This window comes from Fukomys damarensis, unplaced genomic scaffold (assembly GCF_012274545.1).
Source record: "Fukomys damarensis isolate Sample0158 unplaced genomic scaffold, DMR_v1.0_HiC HiC_scaffold_27, whole genome shotgun sequence".
NCBI classification, from domain to species: domain Eukaryota; kingdom Metazoa; phylum Chordata; class Mammalia; order Rodentia; family Bathyergidae; genus Fukomys; species Fukomys damarensis.
The window spans coordinates 27,159,424-27,181,827 of NW_022900939.1; the positions used below are offsets into that span (position 1 = coordinate 27,159,424).

The 22,404-nt window shown below is 38.6% G+C and overlaps 2 protein-coding genes across 5 annotated transcripts in view; both read left to right on the plus strand.

The window, feature by feature from the left end:
• The window catches only part of Slc35d2 (solute carrier family 35 member D2), a 100,720-nt gene extending 96,487 nt beyond the window's left edge, over positions 1-4,233 (plus strand). For 3 of the 4 annotated variants that reach the window (XM_010607620.3, XM_010607616.2, XM_010607617.1), the window contains one exon: positions 4,040-4,233. In XM_010607620.3, coding sequence (XP_010605922.1) covers positions 4,040-4,225 — 186 coding nt within the window. In that variant the 3' untranslated portion in view covers positions 4,226-4,233. The remainder of the gene's footprint in view (positions 1-4,039) is intronic. The other variant, XM_010607619.3, reaches the window with a different exon arrangement.
• Positions 4,234-19,344: 15,111 nt separating this feature from the next.
• Positions 19,345-22,404, plus strand: part of Sptlc1 (serine palmitoyltransferase long chain base subunit 1) — a gene marked incomplete at its 5' end in the record, with an annotated part of 71,757 nt that continues 68,697 nt past the window's right edge. The window contains 2 exons of the mRNA XM_010607650.3: positions 19,345-19,434; positions 21,569-21,676. Of these exons, the coding sequence (XP_010605952.3) occupies positions 19,345-19,434; positions 21,569-21,676 (198 nt within the window). The remainder of the gene's footprint in view (positions 19,435-21,568; positions 21,677-22,404) is intronic.

Sequence of the window (22,404 nt, forward strand, 5' to 3'; positions counted from 1 at the left end):
GCCTAAAATTTTAAAGGAGAGAGAGACTTTGAAGGCTATTTAGAGGAGCCTTCAATTGACCCTGTGTTTGATTACATTGTCACTAAAGCAGAGTCCATAGGCTTGCAGGTAGGCAGTGGTGATGTTGAGGAACTGGCGAAGGAACATTCAGAGGAATGGTCTACAGAGGAACTACAGCAACTTCCACCTGAGCAGCAGAGAAAGACAGCTGAGGAGCTTTCTGAAGAGGAGGGGTAGTATCACAAATCAGTGCAGCAAAGTTCTTTCGAAATAAAGGAAATAATGAAAAAATGGACAGAGCTAAAAACATCCGTAGAGAAGACACAGAAAAAGACAATTATTGCATTGATTTAATGATGATGTCATGTCATACTATAGAACAGTGTTAAAGAAAAACATAGAAACAAATAACATTAGACCAGTCTTTAGTTCTGAAAAGGTTGAGACCTAGTGAGCCAGAAGCAGGTCCCAGTGGGCACAGCCTCTCCCAAAGACAGAAAGGACATCACAGAGCCAGATTCCCATGTTCTTTTCGAAGGGGACTCTCCTTCCAAACAATAACTACCTTTCATTTCATCTTCCCTTCCTGCAAGCCAAAGATGTCAACTTGAATAGTGAATACAGTATGAAATTATTATTTCTGGTAAACTAGGCACATCTTCTAACTATTTTGGTGAATACACTAGGAAAATTTTTGGTATTCCTGGTAAATTACACACATTATGTTATGGCTTGGTGTCCCCCCAAAGTCTCATGAAGCCATGGATGGGGCTTTTTCTGGAACTGATTCATGGTACAACACTAGATTCAAGAGCACTAGGATTAAGGATGTGAGTGCTACCAGCCCTAAGTAATCAGTGTAAAAGGGACAGAAAGACTCTGTTAAGGTTCTTTGTTGCTTTGCTTCTTCTGCTGCCATAAACTGTTTCAACCATGCCTTGGAGCCAGCCAATTATAGACTGAAACTTCTATGAAATGTAATCTAAATAAACCTTTCCCCTTTGGCTCTGGATGTTCAGTATTTTGTCTCAGCAACAAGAGGAAAGTAGCTAAGACCTTATGCAACCCTTTTGTATTATGAAAAGGTTAGTTAAGGGAAGCTTTGGGGGTTCAGAGTGCTTTATAGATATTTCCCTTATAGTCTTGACTTGCAATCAACTTGAGTTACAACCAACCCTTGTGAATGAATTGAGTTCATAAGTCAAGAGTACAGTGTACACAGAAAACAATGAATTTTTAAAATGTACTCAAGGCCTGACAGTCAGTGAAGCAGTGGCATCTGGGTTCAAGCCTTGAAGACCCATGCTTTTACTGACTGCACCAAGATCCTGCTGTTATTCAAAATATGAGAATAATGCCCAGAGCAAGAAGTTAAACAGTACTCTCAGGAGCCTGCCACTATCCTCTGCACTACTTTGCCTAATCCTTACAATAATCTTAGTTCCATTTGACAGTAGAAAAAACTAGGCACAGAGGTGAAGCAATATACCTGTCATACAGATAGGACATGTAGGAGACATGTAGAAATAAACTGGAATTTAGAGCATTTCTTCCATCTCTTTTGACTAAAGTATAAAAATATTCTTTTCATATCTATTTGTATAGTGGCCCAGAAGTTTGCACACTGCCAAACAGTCAGTTTTTAAGACTTCTTCCAAAACTAATTCTTAATTCCCCTTAAAAATATCACAGGGTCACTCCTGAACCTTATAGGTGATTAGGTATATTAATACAACACACTAGTGTCTTAAACAATCAATATAGTCCACCTTTGGGGTTAGTGTCTCCTAATCATGTTAATCTGAATCCCCCCAAGTATGTGACACAGCTATCCAAGAGCAGAAAGATAAATAAAGTTGTGCATCATTTCTCACAGTTCTGCAGGTTGATTGCTCACCCAGACAGTTCTCACTTAGATCTCAAATTTGGGTCTGGAATGATAAATTAACATGGGTGGCATTTGATGATGCAGGTTATTGGCTGTTGTTTCATCTAGGGCTATATACCACTGTGCTTACCTGTCTTCTTCATGTAGCTTGGGCATATCATGTGATGGCTGCTGGTCAGACAGAGTATCCCAAAGATGACAGTCCTAGAGGCTGAAGAGAGATACTAAAGTTTTTTAAAATAAATCTATCACTGGAAGCATCATTCCCCTATATTTTATTGGTGGAAAGCAAATATAGAGACAACCCATATTCAAGGAATGAATACTGAAAGTTATAATTCCATGGGCAGATCACTTTAAAGACTAGACACCATACCATGGAAGAATTTTAAGTGAGGAGTGATATATTCAGAATGTTGCTATGTAGAATAGGCTGGAAGGAAATAAAATAAGGAGGACTAGTGATGTGCCAATAGAGGTTTGTGAATTGTTCCATACATCTATTTTACCCACCTTGTGTGGGTGTTAGTAATGGGGTCTTAGTGACAAATCTCCAGGGTCAGGTTTGTTTTGATTCTTTCTTTCTTTCTTTCTTTCTTTCTTTCTTTCTTTCTTTCTTTCTTTCTTTCTTTCTTTCTTTTTGGTACCAGGGATCGAACTTGGGTCCTTGTGCTTGCAAGGCAGGTGGTGGAACCACTGAGGTAAATCCTCAGCCCATCCTTCTCTCCTTTACATTGATTCAAAGTAGGGTAGACAGGAACCAAATGGGTCACAGAAACTTCAGTAGAGCTCTAAAGGCTCTAAGAATGTTGTTTCCTTTCTTTAAAAAAAGGAACTCATAAAACCAGTCTCTGCCGCCACCTGAATGCACACATGAAATCATGCAGCCAGCACTGGTTACTGTAGTTTGATGTCTTATAACCAATGAGGAATATTTGACTTTAAATGATTGCTGATATTGGTTTTAATAGGAGGAAATGCTCTGGTGAGTAACACAGCAAAGATCTCAGAATAACTAGAATTTTCAATGGCTTTATTGAGCCATAGTATGAGAACCATCCACAGAAGAACTAAACTTTACTTATTAAATTGAATGTAACCAACTGGCACAGCATGAGCACTGCATACTTTGCAAGGATGTGGTGCACTTACAGAAATGAGAATGGGTGTTCAGATGGACAAGAGGTGGAAAAGGGAGAGGAGCTCTGGGACAGGTGGATAAAAATGAATTCTTTTCAAACTTCAGAGTAAAATTAAAATATGAATGACAGGGCCAAGGATTTATCTCAGTAGCACCATGCCTGCCTCACAAATGCAAGGTCCTGAGTTTGATCCTGGGAACCTCCCAAAAATTAATATATATAATATATATCATATAAGATATAATTTTTTTGTGGTATCGGGGATCGAACTCAGGTCCTTGCGCTTGCAAGGCAGGCCACCGAACCGCTGAGCTAAATCCCTGGCCCTTATATAATATATAATTTAATATAATATATATTATATATATTAAATGGAGAGTCCTTAAGCAACATTACCTAAGGGAATTATATGAATGGATCCAAGGATGTGTTTACAAAACTACATGCATAATTAACATTCAATTTTCAATGTTAATTTGCTTAGAAAACCAAGCTGATTTATATCCAAAGAGAAATCTCTCTGCACCATACCACAGACATCACTTCATTGTTAAAACACACAAATCATTAATAATAGTGCTTGGCTCTATTACTAGTAACATATTTTTACATACCAACATATTATGTTAGTAAAGCATCATAACAGGAGAAAAAAAGACAAAATTCTTATCTAATTTTAATTTATATCCAAGTGGTACATATGATATAAGAATTCATGGGCTGGGGATTTAGCTCAGCGGTTCGGTGGCCTGCCTTGCAAGCACAAGTACCCGAGTTCAATCCCTGGTACCAGAAAAAAAAAAAAGAATTCAAGTAAAAGTATAAAACAAAAAATTAGATCTGACCTGCCCTACTCCATTCCAGATTCACGTTTCCAAAGTGCTACCACTTTTGTTATTTGTTTTTGATTTTGTTTCTTTTTAATTGCTGAAAGTTTCCTCAAGTTTCTTAAATGGCATGCTGCTTTTTGTACTCTAATAATTTAGTTTTCACTTTTGTTCATTAATAGCTTATCAGGAGATCTCCTTCTGCTGACCAGGCCACGCCTTTCCCTGCGGGCACCATTGATTACTCTGGACCCAGTGCAAGGAGGGTAGCTGTACGGGCGTTGCTGAGCACCCACCCCCACCAGCTCTCAGATCCACTGATTGTGCCAGTCCTTGGACTCACTCCACAGAGGCATGGCTGGCTATAAAGGGTGGTGATTGATCCTATTGTGTTTCTGATTGCATCGATTGAGATAAAGGATAGGGATTGATTTGAGGAGTTGTTGTCTCAACTATTAAAATAAGAATGCCTATAAGTGATTAGAGAATCAAAGACTGGGATGCAATGATATCAGGAAGATTTAAGGATGCAGAGATTGAATCAAGTGCTACCCAACAGCAAAAATAAAGATGAGAAAACACTTCAGCAAGACACAAAGACAGACTTTCAGTTCACCAATGGCAAACAGTAGGGCAAAGGAGGATGAAAAGTCTGATAGTAAACCTCCAGGACACTCAGAACTCACAGCACAGGAAGTAACAAAACTGTTTGATCAAGCTCTAGAAAAATTTAAAACAGAAATAAATTCCAAGATAACCATAGAGACGGTGAGCAAAATGAAAGTCATGATTCAAAACTCTAGAACAGAAACTGACAAAAAAATAGTTGAGCTCAGCACCACGATAGAATCCATGAAGGCCCAGCATAAGAAATAAATGGAAACAATAAACATCCAACAAAGGAAAGAAATGGAATCCATTAAACAGATTCAAACAGATATCCAGGAGAATAAAAGCTCTATCAAAAGTGTATGCAACAGAATAAAAGATTGCGAAGGTAGAATCTCAGATATGGAAGATAGGATTGCAGACAGTGACCATGAAAAGAGAGGTTTCTTAAAAACAGTAAGGGATCATGAGAAATCCATTCAACAACCCCAAGACGATGCAAAGAAGAATAACATAAGACTGATAGGAATCCATGAAGTAGCATGAGAAAAGGCAAATGACTTTAAAAAGCTGTTCACAGAATTAATGACAGAAAACTTCCCAAACAGAGGGGAAGAATTTGACATAAAGATAAGTGAAGCATATAGGACGCCAACTACCCATGATAAAAAAAAATCTACACCTAGACATATAATAATCAAGATCCCAGAAACCCACAGAAGAACAAAATACTACAAGCAGTAAGAGAAAAGAAACAAATCACATGCAAAGGAAAGCCCATCAGAATCACAGCAGACTTTTTAACACAAATTCTCAGGTCTAGGAGAGTCTGGAGTGAGGTATTTCAAATGCTAAGAGAGAAACAAGCTCCAACCAAGACTGATGCATCTTGCAAAATGGATGGAGAAATAAGATACTTCCATGACAAAGAACACTTGAGAAACTTCATGAATACTAAACCAGCACTACAAGGAACTTTAAACAATATCCTAGAAAAAAACAACAAAGATCACAACACCATGATGCCCGACAGAGCACATCAAATAGCCAAGGCAAGAAAGTAAAAAGGAGAGAGCAAAAAATTAAAAAGACTGAACAAAAGGACAATAACATGACAATAATAAGTCAGGACATATAAGTTATAACTATCAATGTCAATTGCCTCAATTTATCAATCAAGAAAAACAGATTGGCAGAATGGATTAAGAAGCAAAATCCAACAACATGTTGTATAGAAGAAACACACCTAGTACAAAAAGAAGCCCATAGACTGAAAGTGACAGGGAAACAATTCTCCATGTGACAGGAGCCCAGAAATAAGCAGGGGTAGCAATCTTATTTGCAGACAAAGTAAATTTCAAAACAAAGCGGATTAAGAGAGACAAAGAAGGTCACTACATCCTTGTAAAGGGAACAATTCAAGAGGAAGAAATGACAATCATAAACATATATGCACCAAATATAAATGCTCCCAACTATATAAAACAAATATTAAATAACACGAAAAACCAAATAAGCACTAATACAATTGTACTGGGGGATTTAAATACCCCACTATCACAAATTGAGAGATCATCTAGGCAAGATACCAACAAGGAAATACTAGAACTGAACCAAGCTTTTGAACACATGGACATATTAGATGTCTATAGAGTGTTCCAACCAACAAAATCAGGATATACATTCTTTTCAACTGCACATGGGTCATTCTCCAAGATAGATCACATACTAGCTCACAGAATAGGTTTGAATAAATGCAAAAGAATTGAAGCTATTCCCTGTATATTATCAGATCACATTGCAATAAAGCTGGACATCAATAGCATAAGAAACCATAGTAACTTCACAAACACATGGAAATTGAACAACACTCTCCTGAACAATCAATGGATCACAGAGGAAATTAAAGAAGAAATCAGACAGCTTTTACAAATAAACGAAAATGAAAATACAACATACACGAATCTATGGGATGCAATGAAAGCAGTTCTACATGGAAAATCCATACAACTGAATGCCCACATTAGAAAAACAGAGCAAGCTCAAATAAACAACCTAACAATGAATCTTAGACTCCTAGAAAAACAAGAGGAAGAAAAACCCAAAGCTCGAACAAGAGAGGAAATTATAAAGATTCAAGCAGAAATCAATGCAATGGAAACTAAGAAAACGATACAAAAATAAATGAAGAGTTGGTTTTTTAAAAGAATGAATAAAATTGATAAATCCTTAGCAAACCTTATCAAAAAAAGGAAAGAAAAGGCTCAGATCCATACAATCAGGAATGAATAAGGCGAAGTCACAACAGATCCCACAGAAATCCAAAGGATCATTAATACCTACTATGAGAACCTGTACTCTAGTAAAATAGAAAGCACAGAATAAATGGACAGATTTCTAGATACTTATGAATTACCAAAGTTGAACGAAGAAGATAAAAACATTTTAAACACCCCAATTATAATCAGTGAAATTGAAACTGTAATTAAAAGTTTGCCAACAAAGAAAAACCCAGGTCCTGATGGATTCACAGCTGAATTTTACAAGACATTTAGAGAAGAACTACTGCCACTACTCTTTAAACTTTTCAATGAAATTGAAAGGGAAGCAATACTTCCAAAATCATTGATGGAAGCAAGTATCACTTTGATTCCCAAACCAGGGAAACATGTAACTAAAAAAGAGAACTACAGGCCAATCTCCTTAATGAATATAGATACAAAAATCCTCAATAAGATACTAGCAAACAGAATACAGAGGATCATCAAGAAGATCATACATCCTGACCAAGTCGGATTTATTCCAAGGATGCAAGGACGGTTCAACATATCTAAATCAATAAATGTAATACAATATATTAACAAAGCCAAGGACAAAAACCACATGATCCTCTTGATAGATGCAGAAAAGTATTTGACAAAAGTCAACACCCATTCATGATAAATACCCTGCAAAAAATTGGAACAGGTGGTCTATATCTCAACTTAATAAAGGCTATCTATGAAAAAACAAACAGCCAACATCCTATTAAATGGCCAAAAACTAAAAAGCTTCACGTTAAAATCAAGAACAAGACAAGGATGCCCACTATCACCACTCCTCTACGATACAGTTCTGGAAACATTAGCCATAGCAATTAGACAAGAGAAAGAAATTAAAGCAATAAAGATAGGAAAGGAAGAATTTAAACTGTCATTATTTGCTGACGATATGATACTCTACATTGAAGACCCAAAAAACTCCACCAAAAGACTTCCTGACTTAATTGAAACTTTTAGCAGAGTAGCTGGATACAAGATCAACACTGAAAAATCAATAGCCTTCTTGTACACAAATAACAGACTCACTGAATGAGAAATTAGGGAAACAATTCCTTTCACAATAGCACCCCCCAAAATGAAGTATCTGGGAATCAATCTAACAAAAGAAGCAAAAGACCTCTACACTGAAAACTACAACACTCTGAAAAAAGAGATCAAAGAGGATATAATAAAATGGAAAGATATTCCCTGCTCCTGGGTAGGAAGAATCAACATAGTGGAAATGGCCATACTACCAAAAGTGCTATACAGATTCAATGCAATGCCAATTGAAATTCCAACACTATATTTCACAGAACTAGAAAAAAGAATCCAAAAATTCATTTGGAACCATAAGAGACCTAGAATAGCAAAAGCCATCCTAGGCAACAGAGACATGCCAGCGGGTATAACAATTCCCAATCTGAAACTATACTACAAAGCCACTGTGATAAAAACAGCATAGTACTATCAAAGAAACAGACCTGAGGATCAGTGGAACAGATTGGAAGACACAAAAGCAAACCCAGATGTACTCAGCTACCTCATCTTTGACAAAGGTGATGACCATCCCCACAGGAGGAAAGATAGCCTCTTTAATAAATGGTGCTGTAAAAACTGGATCTCAACCTGCCAAATATTAAAACTAGATCCTTATCTTTCACCATGCACTAAAATAAAATCAAAGTGGATTAAAGATCTAAATATTAACACAGAAACACTAAACTTGCTGGAAGATAAATTAGGCAGAACTCTTGAAGACATTGGCATAGGAAAAGACTTTATGAACAAGTCCTCAGAAGCATGGGAACTAGCAGAAAGAATCAACAACTGGGATCTCATCTTATTGAAAAGATTCTTCAGTGCAAAAGAAACCATAGGGCCGGGGATTTAGCTCAGTGATTCGGTGACCTGCCTCACAAGTGCAAGGACCCGAGTTTAATTCCCGGTACCAAAAAAAGAAACCATCAACAGAACTAAGAGACAACCTACAATATGGGGAAAAATTTTACCAGCTGCTCCTCAGACAAAGGACTATTATCTAGAATATATAAAGAATCAAAACAATCAGCACCCCCAAATATAAAGACACAATTCAAAAATGGGCATCTGAAATGAACAGACATTTCTCAGACAAAGAAGTAAAAGCAGCAAGTAAATATATGAAGAAATGTTCCACATCACTGGTCATTCAAGAGATGCAGATGAAAACAACACTGAGATTCCACCTCACCCCACAAAGATGGCTGCTATCAAGAAATCACACAATAACAAATGTTGTCAGGGTTGTGGGGAGAAAGGATCCCTTCTCCATGGTTGGTGGGAGTGCAGACTGGTTCAACCACTATGGAAATCAATATGGAGATACCTCAAAGAGCTAGGTCCAGAAGTTCCATTTGACCCAGCCATCCCTCTGCTGGGTATCTTTCCAAAAGATTTAAAAGAATCATACTACAGAGATATATGTGCACCTATGTTTATAGTGGCACATTTTGTAATAGGTAAAACTTGGAAAAAGCCCATCTGCCCATCAGTTGGATACTGGATAAAGAAGATGTGGTTTTTCTATAAAATGGAATACTATTCAGCCATAAAGAATGAGAAATTGGAGTCATTCATTGGAAAATTATACATATTGAGGATATACTATTAAATGAAATAAATAAGTCACACATGTAAGTACCAAATAGTTTCTCTGGTGTGAAAAACTATAATAGTACACAAGATCCTAATGGGATAATTAAGAGTGCAAAATAGGAAGAAAAGGGCTAAAGGTATAGGGAAAGTGGGAAGGGTAGGAGAAAGGAAATAAGGGAAAAGAAAATGAAAAAATGGAAATAAAGAGTTTGTAAATGGGGAGGGGAGGAGGAGATGAAGGGAGGGCAGGGACAAGGGGAAAAAATGAGAACCAAGAACTGTCATGTGAAGGTACAGGATCCCAGAAATGAATGTAACTGTATTGTAGACCAAGATTGTACCAATAAACTCAATTAAAAAAACAGCTTATCAGAGAAAAAGCAGATGTAGTTCCCTTATATTAGTTCTCTTATATATTTTCTTCCTCCTAGCTTCTCAACACAGTTTTAAACCATTTTTGGTTAAGTGCATTCAGAGTATTTTATTATTAAGTAATTTCACTGTCTAACCAAGTAGTGATGACCTTCTCTCTCTGTAACACTTTTCTTCTGGATTTGATCACCTTTATTGTTAATTTAAGGAGTAGTACCTACTGCATCAATTCCTTCTGCCTTCTATCCTCTTAATCCACTTAGGTGGTCACACTTTTTGCCTGCAGCTATCATCCTGGGATCTGCTTCCTAACATTATGGGTTCCAGGCCAACTTCTCTCTTCATTTGGAAGCAGCATATCACTCACAAGTTTCTTTAGAAAGGATGAGTAGGAAGGTCCTTGTTTAAGAATGTCTTCTGTAGTCACCAGTGCTATTCACCAAATACTTCCAGCTCTATTGTTTCAGAAAAAGGATAACATAATCCTTCTTGGCCATGTGAGTAGATGGAGCCTATCACTTTTATGATATATAATTTCATCACCAGAGCATCTCAGAACTTTTCTCTCTCATGTAATAATAGGTAATGCTCAGGATAGTGACATTAACCTGGATTATACAAAAGGGAAGCATATTTCAATATTTAATATCTCTCACTTAAAAATTTACACAAGGTGTAGTATAACCAAAATATAAACTCTTGTTTTTATATGTCACAGAGGATTTGTTTGCTTGTTACTACAGCATAAATCAGTATATCCCAATTGATAGACATTATATCTATATTGTATGAAATGATGGATAATTTACCTTGTAATAGAATTATTTCTTTCAGAACTTTGAATGCATTGTTCATTTTCTGGCTTCTAATGTCAGTATAGAGAAGTGCGATGCCATTCTTATAACTGATCCTTTTTATGTGACCTGTCTTTTTTTCCTCCCTTTGGGAATTTTTAGGAGCTTACTTTATTCTCATTATTCTTTCACTTTATAATGGTGCAACTGAATGTGGAGCTTTTTTATAATCACTGTGTAGGCAGGCACTTGATGAAATCGTTAACTTGCACATTACAAAATGTATATATGCATAAAACATAACATTTTATCCTCCCCCAAAATTGTTTTAAATACCATTTTTTAAAAAACCCACAATTGTTAGAGTATAGATTTCAGAAAAATTGGCTCTCAGAATAAAAGACACAGCATTATTTCATTATTTGAACACAAATTCTACAATTTACCAATCATTCACTTAGGTGAAAAAATATGTTTCCTCATATGGTGATTATATTTTTGATGGTTATTAAATCAGAAATAAGGTTAGTTTCCTTTAGAGAGTACAACCAACAAGACACAGGCTCAAAATACTAGACTTAATCATTTTTTTAAAAATTTGGAGACTGATCAATGTAATTATTTATTTGGTACCAGGGATCAAACTTGGGACCTTGCTCTTGTGAGACAAGTGGTGGCACTACTGAGCTAAATCACTGGCCCCAAGACTGATCAGTTTGAGAAAAGACAAGAGATTCCCAGTTTCATATGCTCATTGGTTTCATGGTTTGTTCTGAAATGCAAGGCTTTTCAAGACTAAACAGTCTCCCTCAGAAAAGGTGGTGCCTCAGACAATGGTATGCAGCCAGGAAGGTGATTCCAGAACAAGCTATGGGGGAAGAGAAGTGGAGGATGACCAAATTTTGTTCCTCATGGCTGAATAATACTCCATTGTGTATATGTATCACATTTCTTTTTCTATTCATGTGTCAATAGGCAATTAGATTGATTCCATTTCTTGGCTACAGTGAATTGAGTCGTGACAAACATGGAAATGCAAATATCTCTGTATTATGCTGACTTAATTCTTTTGGGTATATGCCAAGGAGTGGTATAGTTGGATGATATGGTAATTCTAATTATAGTTTTTTTGAGGAAACTTCATACTGATTTCTATAGTGGCTCTACATTCCCACCAGCAGCATACATGGGGTCCACTTTCCCCACATCCTTACCAACATTTACTACTCTTGTAAGGGGATTGAAAAGAAAGCATCTTTGAGATCTAGAACAGAAAATGGGTGGCATTAGATGGGATTGAGGACAGGAGAGTATAAGGATTAGGCACAACAGGGTGAATGGGAACAGTGGCAGAATTAATGATTCAGAGGTCTTGAACCAAGCAATATGTTCCATTGGGTTTTTTACTGCCAAGATGGGGGTATTGAATGGAGAGTTGGTGGGTCTCAGAAATCCGTTTTGTAATAGGCTATTTATGATGGGCACTAACTCCTCTAGGCTTGTAAGAGGGAGGGGATATTGTGCCTGATATGGAAATTGTGAAGGATCTTTGAGGATGACCTTAACTGGGGCGCATTTGGTCACTGAAGGAGAATGAACATCCCACACCTGGGGGTCTACAAGGGAGGGACTAATTGGCCTTTTGGATGTGGAGACGGGAGGTTCAACAGCTTGGGATAACAAAAGATAAAAGGAAGACATTGGAGTGTTGGTAGGGCTTGGCATAGAAAAATGAATGGATGCCCCAATTTGGGATAAAATGTCACAACCCAATAAAGGAATGGGACAGGATGGGAGGACTAGGAAGGAATGAAGAAATGAAAAATCACCAATTGTGTAGGACAGTAGGGGAGTCTGTTGAGGGTGTTGTTTTTTACCTTCTACCCCAACAATAGAGGTCTGAGACAGGGAAGTAGGTCCCCAATATTTTCTCAATGCAGGAAAGCTGGCACCAGTATCTAATAGGAAAACAATAGTCCTACCTGCCACAATCAAGTTCACTCTGGGCTCCTGGGCAGTGATCCGCATTGGGCCAGTTGTGCTATGGCCTCTTCATAGCCCTTTAGCTGTTGCCAGGCCTATCAGGTCATCACTCTGGGGAGTGGCGGGGCCAGCAGCCCGATGGTGGCTGGATGCCAGGGGGCAGTCGGAACCCCAGTGTTCCCTCTGTTGGCACTTAGGGCATGGCTTTGTGTATACTCTTGGATTTGGGCACTCCCTGGCCCAGGGACCCTTTTGATTGTACCAGTAACAGGTTCCCAGTGGTTGAGAAGACCCCCTGAAGGATCCCTTCCCTTGAGACAATTGTGGCCTGGTAGGACTGAAGGCTTGTGCCAATAGCTGATACGCTTTGGTGATCTTGAGATCATCACAGCCATGATATACTTTGAATGATGTGGCCAGAATTTCTGCAGGGGGAGTCAAAGTTCCCCTCTCGAGCTTTCTTAATTTGAGTCTAATGTCAGGGTAGCTCTGAGAAAAGAAATGCATCATAATTAATCTCTGGCCATCGACAGACTCAGGGTCAAGTTTAGTATGTTGGCGGAGGCCATTAGTCAGCCTTTGTAAAAAGGCAGACGGATTTTCATTTTTATCTTCAATAATTTCATTAAGCTTCTCATAATTTACAGACTTCATGGCGGCTCTGCAGAGCCCATGAAGGAGACAATTAATGTACCTATCTCAAGCTTCAATTTCCACCTCGGTGTTGTAGTTCCATTCTGGGTCTCATTCTGGGACTGCGAGAGCACCTACCAGATGATGATTATTTGTCAAGTGTTCTTGATCTGCATGAGCATGGGCCTGATCCAGCACTCTTGCCTTCTTCAGGAGTTAAAGCATTGGGAAGGCAACAAAAAGATCATGATAGGTTAATTGATAAGACTGTGTCAAGAGTTGAAATTGTATTACAAAGGTGGTTGGATCGGCAGTGAAAGAACCAAGTCTGGCTTGGATGACAGCCAATTCAGTCATGGGGAAGGGAGTATGAACATGGACAATTCCCCCAACCCCTGCTACTTCACGCAAGGGTGCCATTGTGTGGCTCATATGGGACTTGGAAAGAGTAAGAGGTGGGGTTGGAGCATGGGAGGGAGTGGTAGGAGGTGTTGAGGAAATGGGAGGAGTAGGAGGTCTAGGAGAAGAGGAGTTAGATGGGGTGGGGGGGAAAGGGTTGGTTTCTTGGGGCTGGGAATGGGGGAGGGTCATACGCTGGATCCAGCTGGCCTGAAGAATTAAGAGAGAAGGGGTTGGCAGCTGAGGGACCGCAGGCTAGCAGAAGCGTGGGAGGAGGCGATAGAAGAGACAGTCCCCAGACAGTGGAACAAAGAGAGGGCTGGTTGATAAGATAAAAAAAGCCCTGGACATATGGAATCTCTGACCACTTTCCTTGATGCTCACAAAAGTTATATAGGTCTCGAATTAGACCCGGTTCAAGGAAGCTGTTAGGCAGCCAGACATTTTGATTGTCTAATTGATATCGGGGCCTAATTTGAGTGGATAAATAAATTAGCCACTTGGGTTTTAGGTCAAGGCCCTCCAAATTCCTGAGTAAGCATCCCAAAGGAGAGTCTATGGGCATGGAAGAGCCAGAGCCCATGACAGTGGAGGAGGTTATCAGAAGTCCAGATGTCTCTGAGAGTTCTGATGAGACCTCCCTTTTCAGACAAGTGTCTGAAAAAGTGGAACTTGGTCTCCTGTGAAGGCATCCCTCACACAAGGTAGGAGTTTATGTGGAGCTGAGTCTCAGGCTTAACTCAGTGAACCCAGTGGTTTGATAAAGCATGGAGCTAAGTCTTGAACCCAACTCGGCAAACCCAGTGGTTTGCAAAAGCATGGGACAGAGGCCTGGGCCCCGGCCTTGTCCTGGATGTGGTCCTCGTGGATGGTCTAGGACTCTGGGATCTCCCACCACCCAAAAGACGTCTCAGAATCAGGGAACTTACCCACTATCTGGTGTAGACATTGAAGATAGGTGGATCAGTGTTGGCTGCAAGAACGACACCAACAAAGGTGGTCATGGACATCGGGTGGGGGCTGAGTTGGAGTATCTTGATTTCGGGTCCCCAGGTATTCTAACCTGAGGGCCTGGCAATCCTGGATCCCACTTCTGACACCAATGAAAGGGAACAGCGACACTCAACAACTAGGCCACACACACCGAGAGGTCCGACTGGAGATTTTATTCAAGGAGTGGAAGTACAGAGAGAGAGCAGAGAGAGAAAGAAGAGGAAGAAAAAGAAGAAGAGAAGAACAAAGAAAGGAAGCTCATTTTATTAGGTTTGGGTGGGTCTATTGTTTATGTATGAGGAGTGGACTACTTTTAACCTATCACAGGCCAGGTTGCCTTTTATGGGTTCAGTCCTGCAGAAACAGGTTTTAACTTTTCTGTCTCGCTGTGGCCTTGGTGGGAGGGAAACTAAAGATATGAGCATGAGGTCATTTTAAGAGCCAACAAGCACCAGGAAAATGTAGCCTGTGATGGCAGCATCACAAAACAGTTTAACATGATCAATTCCCTAACAGGCCCCATCTCTATATATTGTTACAATGGTATTTATAGTGGACCCTGAAATTATGACCAGTCTGACATACAAACAACTTGGGTTAATTAGGTTAATGGAAGATGCATCTGCCACTTATCTATAGTGTATACCCAGGTAAACATTCAGATCTTATCTGTCTTAACTTACAACCAACTTGAGTTACAACCTGCCCTCAAGAACCAACCAAGTTTGCAGTCAAGGGTCCACTGTAGATTTAAAAATTAGTTTGGGGGGGACATAAAAATCATAGCACAATCATATTGGTGTTTAAATTTTCAACTCCAGAATTTTAGAGGACACAAATATGCAGCTCATGATAACATGTCTCAGAAAGGACTAGAATCTAGACTATACAAGGCATTCTATAAACTGAACAGTAAAACACAAATAATCCAGTTGGAAAATGGGCAAATGACATGAATGACATTTCATCAAAGAGGATGTATAGATCTTTGTCATCATTATTTGATGATAAATAAGATATGGAAAGGCTTTGGTATTGTTAACTAATCATAAAATCCAAATTAAAACCAAAATGAACTATAATTATAAGCCAACCAGAATAGCCAAAGTGAAAAGTTGTGATATTTTCTGGTGATGACAGAGAGAAACTAGATCATTCTTGTTGGAAGTGAGAATGCAAAATGATATAGCCAGTCTGGAAAACAGTCAAAATGCTGAAGATCCACCAGTAGCACTCCTTGGCAAGTAGTCCAGAGAACTGAGAACTGATAGTCACATAAAAATATGAACATAGATGGTTATAGCAGCCCTATGCATAATGGCATGAAACTGGAAACTACCCAAATGTCCTTCAACATGCAAATGCTAAACAAACCACGTACATTCATATTGTAGGATACTACTCACCAATAAAAAGGAACAAAATATTGATACATGCAAAGCTAGAGTGACTCTCCAGAGAATTATTTAAGTCAATACCAAAGGGTTTCTTATTGTATGATTCCACTTATATAATATCCCAGAAACAGAATTATAGAAATGAAAGACAGATCAGTGGGTGTTAGGGATCTGGAACTGGGAAGTGGGAGAGGAAGGAAAGTAGGTAAAGCTATGAAAAGTAACAGTTCTGAGCAGTGAATCTGTATCTTGACCATGTCAATGTCAATATCTTGACTTTGACATTGTTTATAGTTTAGCAAGATGTTAGCACTGGGGAAGAGTGGGTTTGACAATACTGATAGTAAGTGCGAAGATATGTCTGCATTCTGTCTCACAACTGCATATGAATCTACAAATATCTCAATAAAAATAATTTTAAAGCAGCATTATATCAATATAGTTACAAATAGATTAATGGATCCGAGGTAAAAACCCTGTTAGGTTTATTCCCCCAACAGAAGGCCATGAAACATGGATTTCTGTGAAAGAGATTTAACAAGCAAGCATTCTCAGGAAAATCTACAAGGAAAGTGGGGAGGCAGGATCAGAAAGGAAAGGAAGTTGTAGTGGATTGCATGGTAGACTCCAAAAATACATGTCCAAATCCTAATTCCTGGGGATGGTTAATTTCATGTGTCACCTTGACTGGCAAATGGAAGTCCAGATAGCTGGTAAACAAATCTCAGTGTGTATGTGTGAGGGTATTTCCAGGAGACATCAGCGCAGTAGGTTTCTGACTTTCAAACATTCTAGTTGAGAACTGTCACAGATACAAAGGGACCTTACATTGTCAACACTTATAGATGTGAACAGATTGTAGGAGTAGCTCACATGTCTGCCAGATACTGTGACGGTTGTGCTACTTGTTGGGACTGATAACATCCTATTTTTTTCCATTTTCTCTCTCTTGGAAAGGAAATATTATATACATGCTCCATCATTATAGTTTAGATGCAGATAATTTTTCACTTTATAAGGGTTAGTAGATGGAAATTTTGGCAGGTAGGATTCATACCCAGAGACTCGACTAGATCTGATTCAGATTACAAGATTTTAGATATTTTTAACTAACATTTAGATGATTTTTGAGAACTTCAGAGATGTCGGAATTGGATGAATATATTTTGCATGTAAGAAGAACATGAACTTGGGAAACCATGGTAGGTTGAAAGGTAGCCTTCCAAAAGACATGTCTATATCCTAATAGCAGGAACTTCAAAATGTAGCCTATTTGGAAAAACATAAGTGCAGATATAACACAGGAGCTGTAATATTTGTATCTGAGCAATCCAAACTATTAAATAGTAACCAGGAAGAGATTTTCAGATACTTCCAACTCCTTATGAGAACAGGGATCTTGGATTTATCAGCCTGAAGGTAGGCTTTTGGGAAATGTAGGTGAGGCATGTTAGAATGAATACACTTGGGGGAGGCCATGTGTACAGGTACAGGAGTTAAAATCAGGGAAGTGAGCACAGCACTGGCATTGTGGACTGCAAAGCACCAAGTCTGAGCAGAAGAGTCACACTCCTAGTGCCACTTCAGAGTATGAGGAAAGTAAGGGGTATAGAAATAAATGGCACTGTGAAAATCTGTTACTCCTTCTGAAAAATAACTAGGGCCTATATTTCTCATCATATAAAACCCAATTTCGAGAGTAAAGGAGCTTACAGCAAACAACAGGAAAAAAGGAACGGACCAACACACTACATAAAATTTTAAATGTATCATATAAGACAACAGGAACAGCTACAAATAAACTGAGCCAAAATAAATTTTACAAATGAAATAAGAAAATATAAGACATTCAGAATGAGTTCCTGCGAATCCTTAGGAAATCAAAATAGCCAATAAAAATGGATAGAAATATGATTTGATATGTAATCTCATGAATAATAAGATACATGGAAAATAAAGCCCAGTGAGGTAATCACTTAGGTTTCCTTAATTTATGCCCCCCTCCAATTTTTTAAAAGAAATAGTAATATATAACATGGGTTAGAGTATGAATACATTTTCAGCCATTTTAAATTGGTCGTGGGTGAAGGGCAGGGACAAGGGGAAAAAATGAGAACCAAGACCTGTCATGTAAAGGTACAAGTTCCCAATAATGAATGTAACTGTACTGTATACCTAAAATGCACCAATAAACTCAATAAAAAGAAAATAAATAAATAAATAAATAAATAGATTGAAAAATTTTAGGGAGAATATGACGGCATCAAAAAAAGTTAACTTTTTAAATAAAATTCCACTTTTATGAACTTACAATGCACAGAAAGATGAAAGCACGTGCAATGTGAATATTTATGGCAGCATTGTTTTTAAGAGGAGAGAAACTGGAAATATCATGAACGTTTACCAGTAGGGAAATGTTTAAATTAAATGGAACAAGAAATAAAATTGTAAATCATTCCAAAAAAGTTTCCCACCCTTAAAAATACAAGATGGGGGATGGGGTTTCCCTGAACAAAATAACCAGGAAGTAGATTATACATCCACGTCCTGTGATCCGACTTACATTTTTGAAGGGTAAACTGAGGCACGACTCAGCCCACCAGAGCAGGCAAAAATGAAGCAACAAGTTAGGTTTTATTTCCAGCCTGTCGCCAGTCAAGGGCGACAAAGCCATTGACTCTGGGGGCTTGGGTAAGGGGCAACTTTAGAGAGGAGTTTGAGTAAGGAAGGGGTGGTCCCAGGAGGAGAGGAAAATTTTTCCCTGGAATGGAGGAAGTCTTATGTTCTGGGGCAGAGGAAGTCTAGTGGTCTTCAGGGTGTCTGGACCTGCAGAAGTTGCTGGTTGGGGAAGGCTGCTTATTTGCAACCAGACCTTGGCTTCCGGTTATCCTTTGAGCCTTGCAGTATGTGTAACTGCATTGCCTGGGAAGTTTTTCACTTCTGCTTGGGAGGAGGGGAGGGGTTTGACACATTTAAGAACCTCGATGCGATCAAGAACGCATATCCACTTTAACATTCTCACAAATTCCACACCACGCCATGGTGTGGGCTGTTGTACAAGCGTTAAATGTTTTGCACTTTTTTTTTTTAAATGAAAGTGTATTTCAGGACTTGTAATTTCAAAGCAAGGAACACGTATGTTGTCACTATCTTCTGTATGTAGCCATATGACTGCCAACTTCAGGGACATTAATCAGAACTCTCACCACTGCTTAGCAGGTCGTGCTGCTTCCGGAGCTCGCCAACGCTTCACGCAGCACAGCAGTAGCCTTCCCTTTCCCGCCAGCCTCCGGCTTCAATTGCGCAAGCGTGAGAAGGCGGTGCCAGTGTTCGGCCACCCCTGACTCCGCGGCTTCTTACGTCACTGAGCTGCGCCGCGCACTATTTTTCTTACCTTGACCGCGCCCCCCCCCTGGCGGAGCAGTGGGTACTGGTGGAGATGGTTCAGGCGCTTTACGAGGTGGGCTTCGCCTGCCACGCCGGCCCTGGGGAGGGGAGAATGGCTCGTGTGAATCTGTGGTCGGAGAACTCAGCGACACTGACTGAGTCACGGCCTGACGGACTGCAGTCCTGGTTGTCTTGAGCTCCCCGGAGTTCCCGGTTCCGGCCACCGAGTCTAGAGTGTTGGGAGGAGCTCATCAGAGCAGGTCCCGTCCCGGCTCTTGGCAGGGGGCGCTGGTTGGAGAACTTGAAAGTCTCAGTCTGGAGGTGTTTTAGGGGAATCAAGTCCCTGGATATCTGAGAAAAGATTCTGATAAACTTGAGCCTTTTTTTGTGGGGGTTGGGAGAGGGTAGGTTAGAAAAGCCGCACGATTCAGGTTTACAAATCTGAAATAGTTTGTCATTTCCCTACATACATCCCATTTTCTATCTTGCAAAGATCCAACTACTTTAATACATTTTTAAGAGACAGTTTAGTTTTTGCTTGTTTCTTTGAAAGGCTAGCTGAATTTCTAATTAAACTTAAATGCAAATTTAAATAGCCACTTGTGATTGGTGGCTGCAGTCTGGTATCCTACAGATCTAGACGTTAAGAATAGTTCAGCGGACAAGCTAGAGCCCCTGTGCTTATAGAGCTTACATTCATTTAAAGTAAATTTCACGTTTCTTTTGTTAACTTTTTGGAAACAGTATTGCAGAATTCATTGGAGGTAGCAGGCTTGGCTCTCTTCTGTCCTCATATTCAACGTTAGGTTAGTTATAGCGATTAAGATAAAAGCCATAAGAAGTAATTTTTTCCAGAAATGCATTAATTTTCAGTTACATGTTTGCCCCTTTTTGAAGTAACAGTGTAACTTATACCCTGAAAGTGACCAACAAGAAAAATTGAGAAAGTTCCTGAGGTCTACAGGAAGTGGCATTTTGTGATTTTTATTAATTTACTCAAGTAGTTCCTCACCTTTTCTCAGAGTGATTTCTTTGTAAGGTGGACTGTTAAAGTCCAATTATTAAGAAAACTAAGAGTATTATACTTACTCCCAAGTGAATTACATTTGAGATCATCACATTTTAAAAATCATCTTGAGGAGAGACTTCTGATGTGTTTCCAGTTTCTGTGTACTTTGTAAAATTTGAGGAAGCTGGTATTCTTTCCCCCCACAAAAAAAAGAACCCTAGGCAGGAGAGGTAGCATGTGTATGTACTTTTAAGGTTAGTTGTACTTTGACTTGAAAATTTACACGCATATTTGTTGGCAGTTAACCAGTCTCCATATTCTGGCTTGGTTATTTTGTTTTTAAACTATGGTAAATCATCATCACTTTTTGTCTGATACTTGAACATAATTTAAGTTTTTAACTGCCTTTTTAAAATGATTTTTCGAGTAACAGCCCACTGGAGTAGAGCAACCCACTACCAAATGACTGGAGGTTTAGTTAATATCTGGAATTTTCCACATAAGTCAGCCTACCTTTTATCCTAAAAACGTAAACTTGAACAAAGATCTGTGATAGTGAATTTCATGAAAATATTTTTGTGCATGTTGGTATGGAAAACACAATATGCTTTTAGGTTACTGGTAGAAAAGAGAACTGTTATTCCTTTAAGCATTTAAAGCTAATTTCCCCCTCTGCCATATTCCAGGAAGGATTTAAGGAGATTTATTGGGAATACAGAAAATGTACATTGTGTGGAAACTGGTTTTCACCTAACCCTCTTAGCTTACCCAGGAGTAGATAGAAGTGATAGGATTGTTGAGCTATGAAATATTTTATTGCCCTCATTTCCTACCTGTAAGTATTTAAATTACCTGAAGGATCTAATAGTTTATATTGTGTTAAATACTGGGATTCTGTGCTATATTTTATTTTTTTCAACTGCATTTTTATTCCTAAAGAAGTTTTAAAAACTAAAGTAATAGAAGTTTCTCATATCTATTGTTAACAATGGGAAAAGGAATGAATAGACATTAAGGGATTTTCAAAGGTAAGTTATAAGAAGTAATAGGTTAAAGGTTATGAGAAGCAGTATGTACAAGTTTGCTAAATTGTATGTATAGGCTTTAAAGTGTTTATGTATTATTTTTTAATTTTTTATTTTTTTGGTACAGGAGATTGAACTTGGGATCTTGCTTTATTTTTGTTTTTTGCTCTTAGGCTCCTGCTTACCATCTTATTTTAGAAGGAATTCTAATACTGTGGATAATCAGACTTCTTTTCTCTAAAACTTACAAATTACAAGAACGATCTGATCTTACAATCAAGGTAAGAATTTTAATCTCTTTTATTAGATGGATGATTATAACTTTCATCTTTCCAAAAAAGTAGTGGTGACTCAATATGTTAAAATGTTTTCTGTCATGTAAGGAAATCAAGTAGAATCAAATAAAAGGTAGACAAAATATGGAGAAACTCAGTATTCAAAGGAATGCTGATTTTTTTATCTGTATTCTTTGCTGAATGTAAACAGCAGCCTGACAGATGACTTGAGAGACACATGAGCAGTTACTGCATTTTTATTGTCCAAGTGAAGGTTGTATTAGTTGCTCAGATGGTCTTCACAAAGAAGATTTGAGTTGGAAAACTCCGAGGTACTCCCCATCTCAAGGAATGTGTTATATATGAGAAGAGGAAAAATAAATCCTGAGCATAGCAATAGAAGTTTCTTAAATTGTTGAGTTACAGGCCAAGAATTTAGCTCGGAGCCAAGCCTGCCTCGCAAATGCAAGGTCCTGAGTTCAGTCCCCAGTTAGGGGTGGGAGGGAATAGATTGTGAAGTTACATGCAAAACCCTGAATAGAAAAATGCCTTCAGTTTTTTAGGAAAGAGATGAAGGTAGTAAGTGCACAAAACTAGAGAAGGATTCTATTTTTTCCAACTACAAAAGCTAGATAGGGGGTTTTGGCAGTGTATTCATTATGAATTTCCATTCCAGCACTTAGCTTACATATGGCTGGTATCAGGGTAAAGTCTTGAGCACTATGCTATATTTA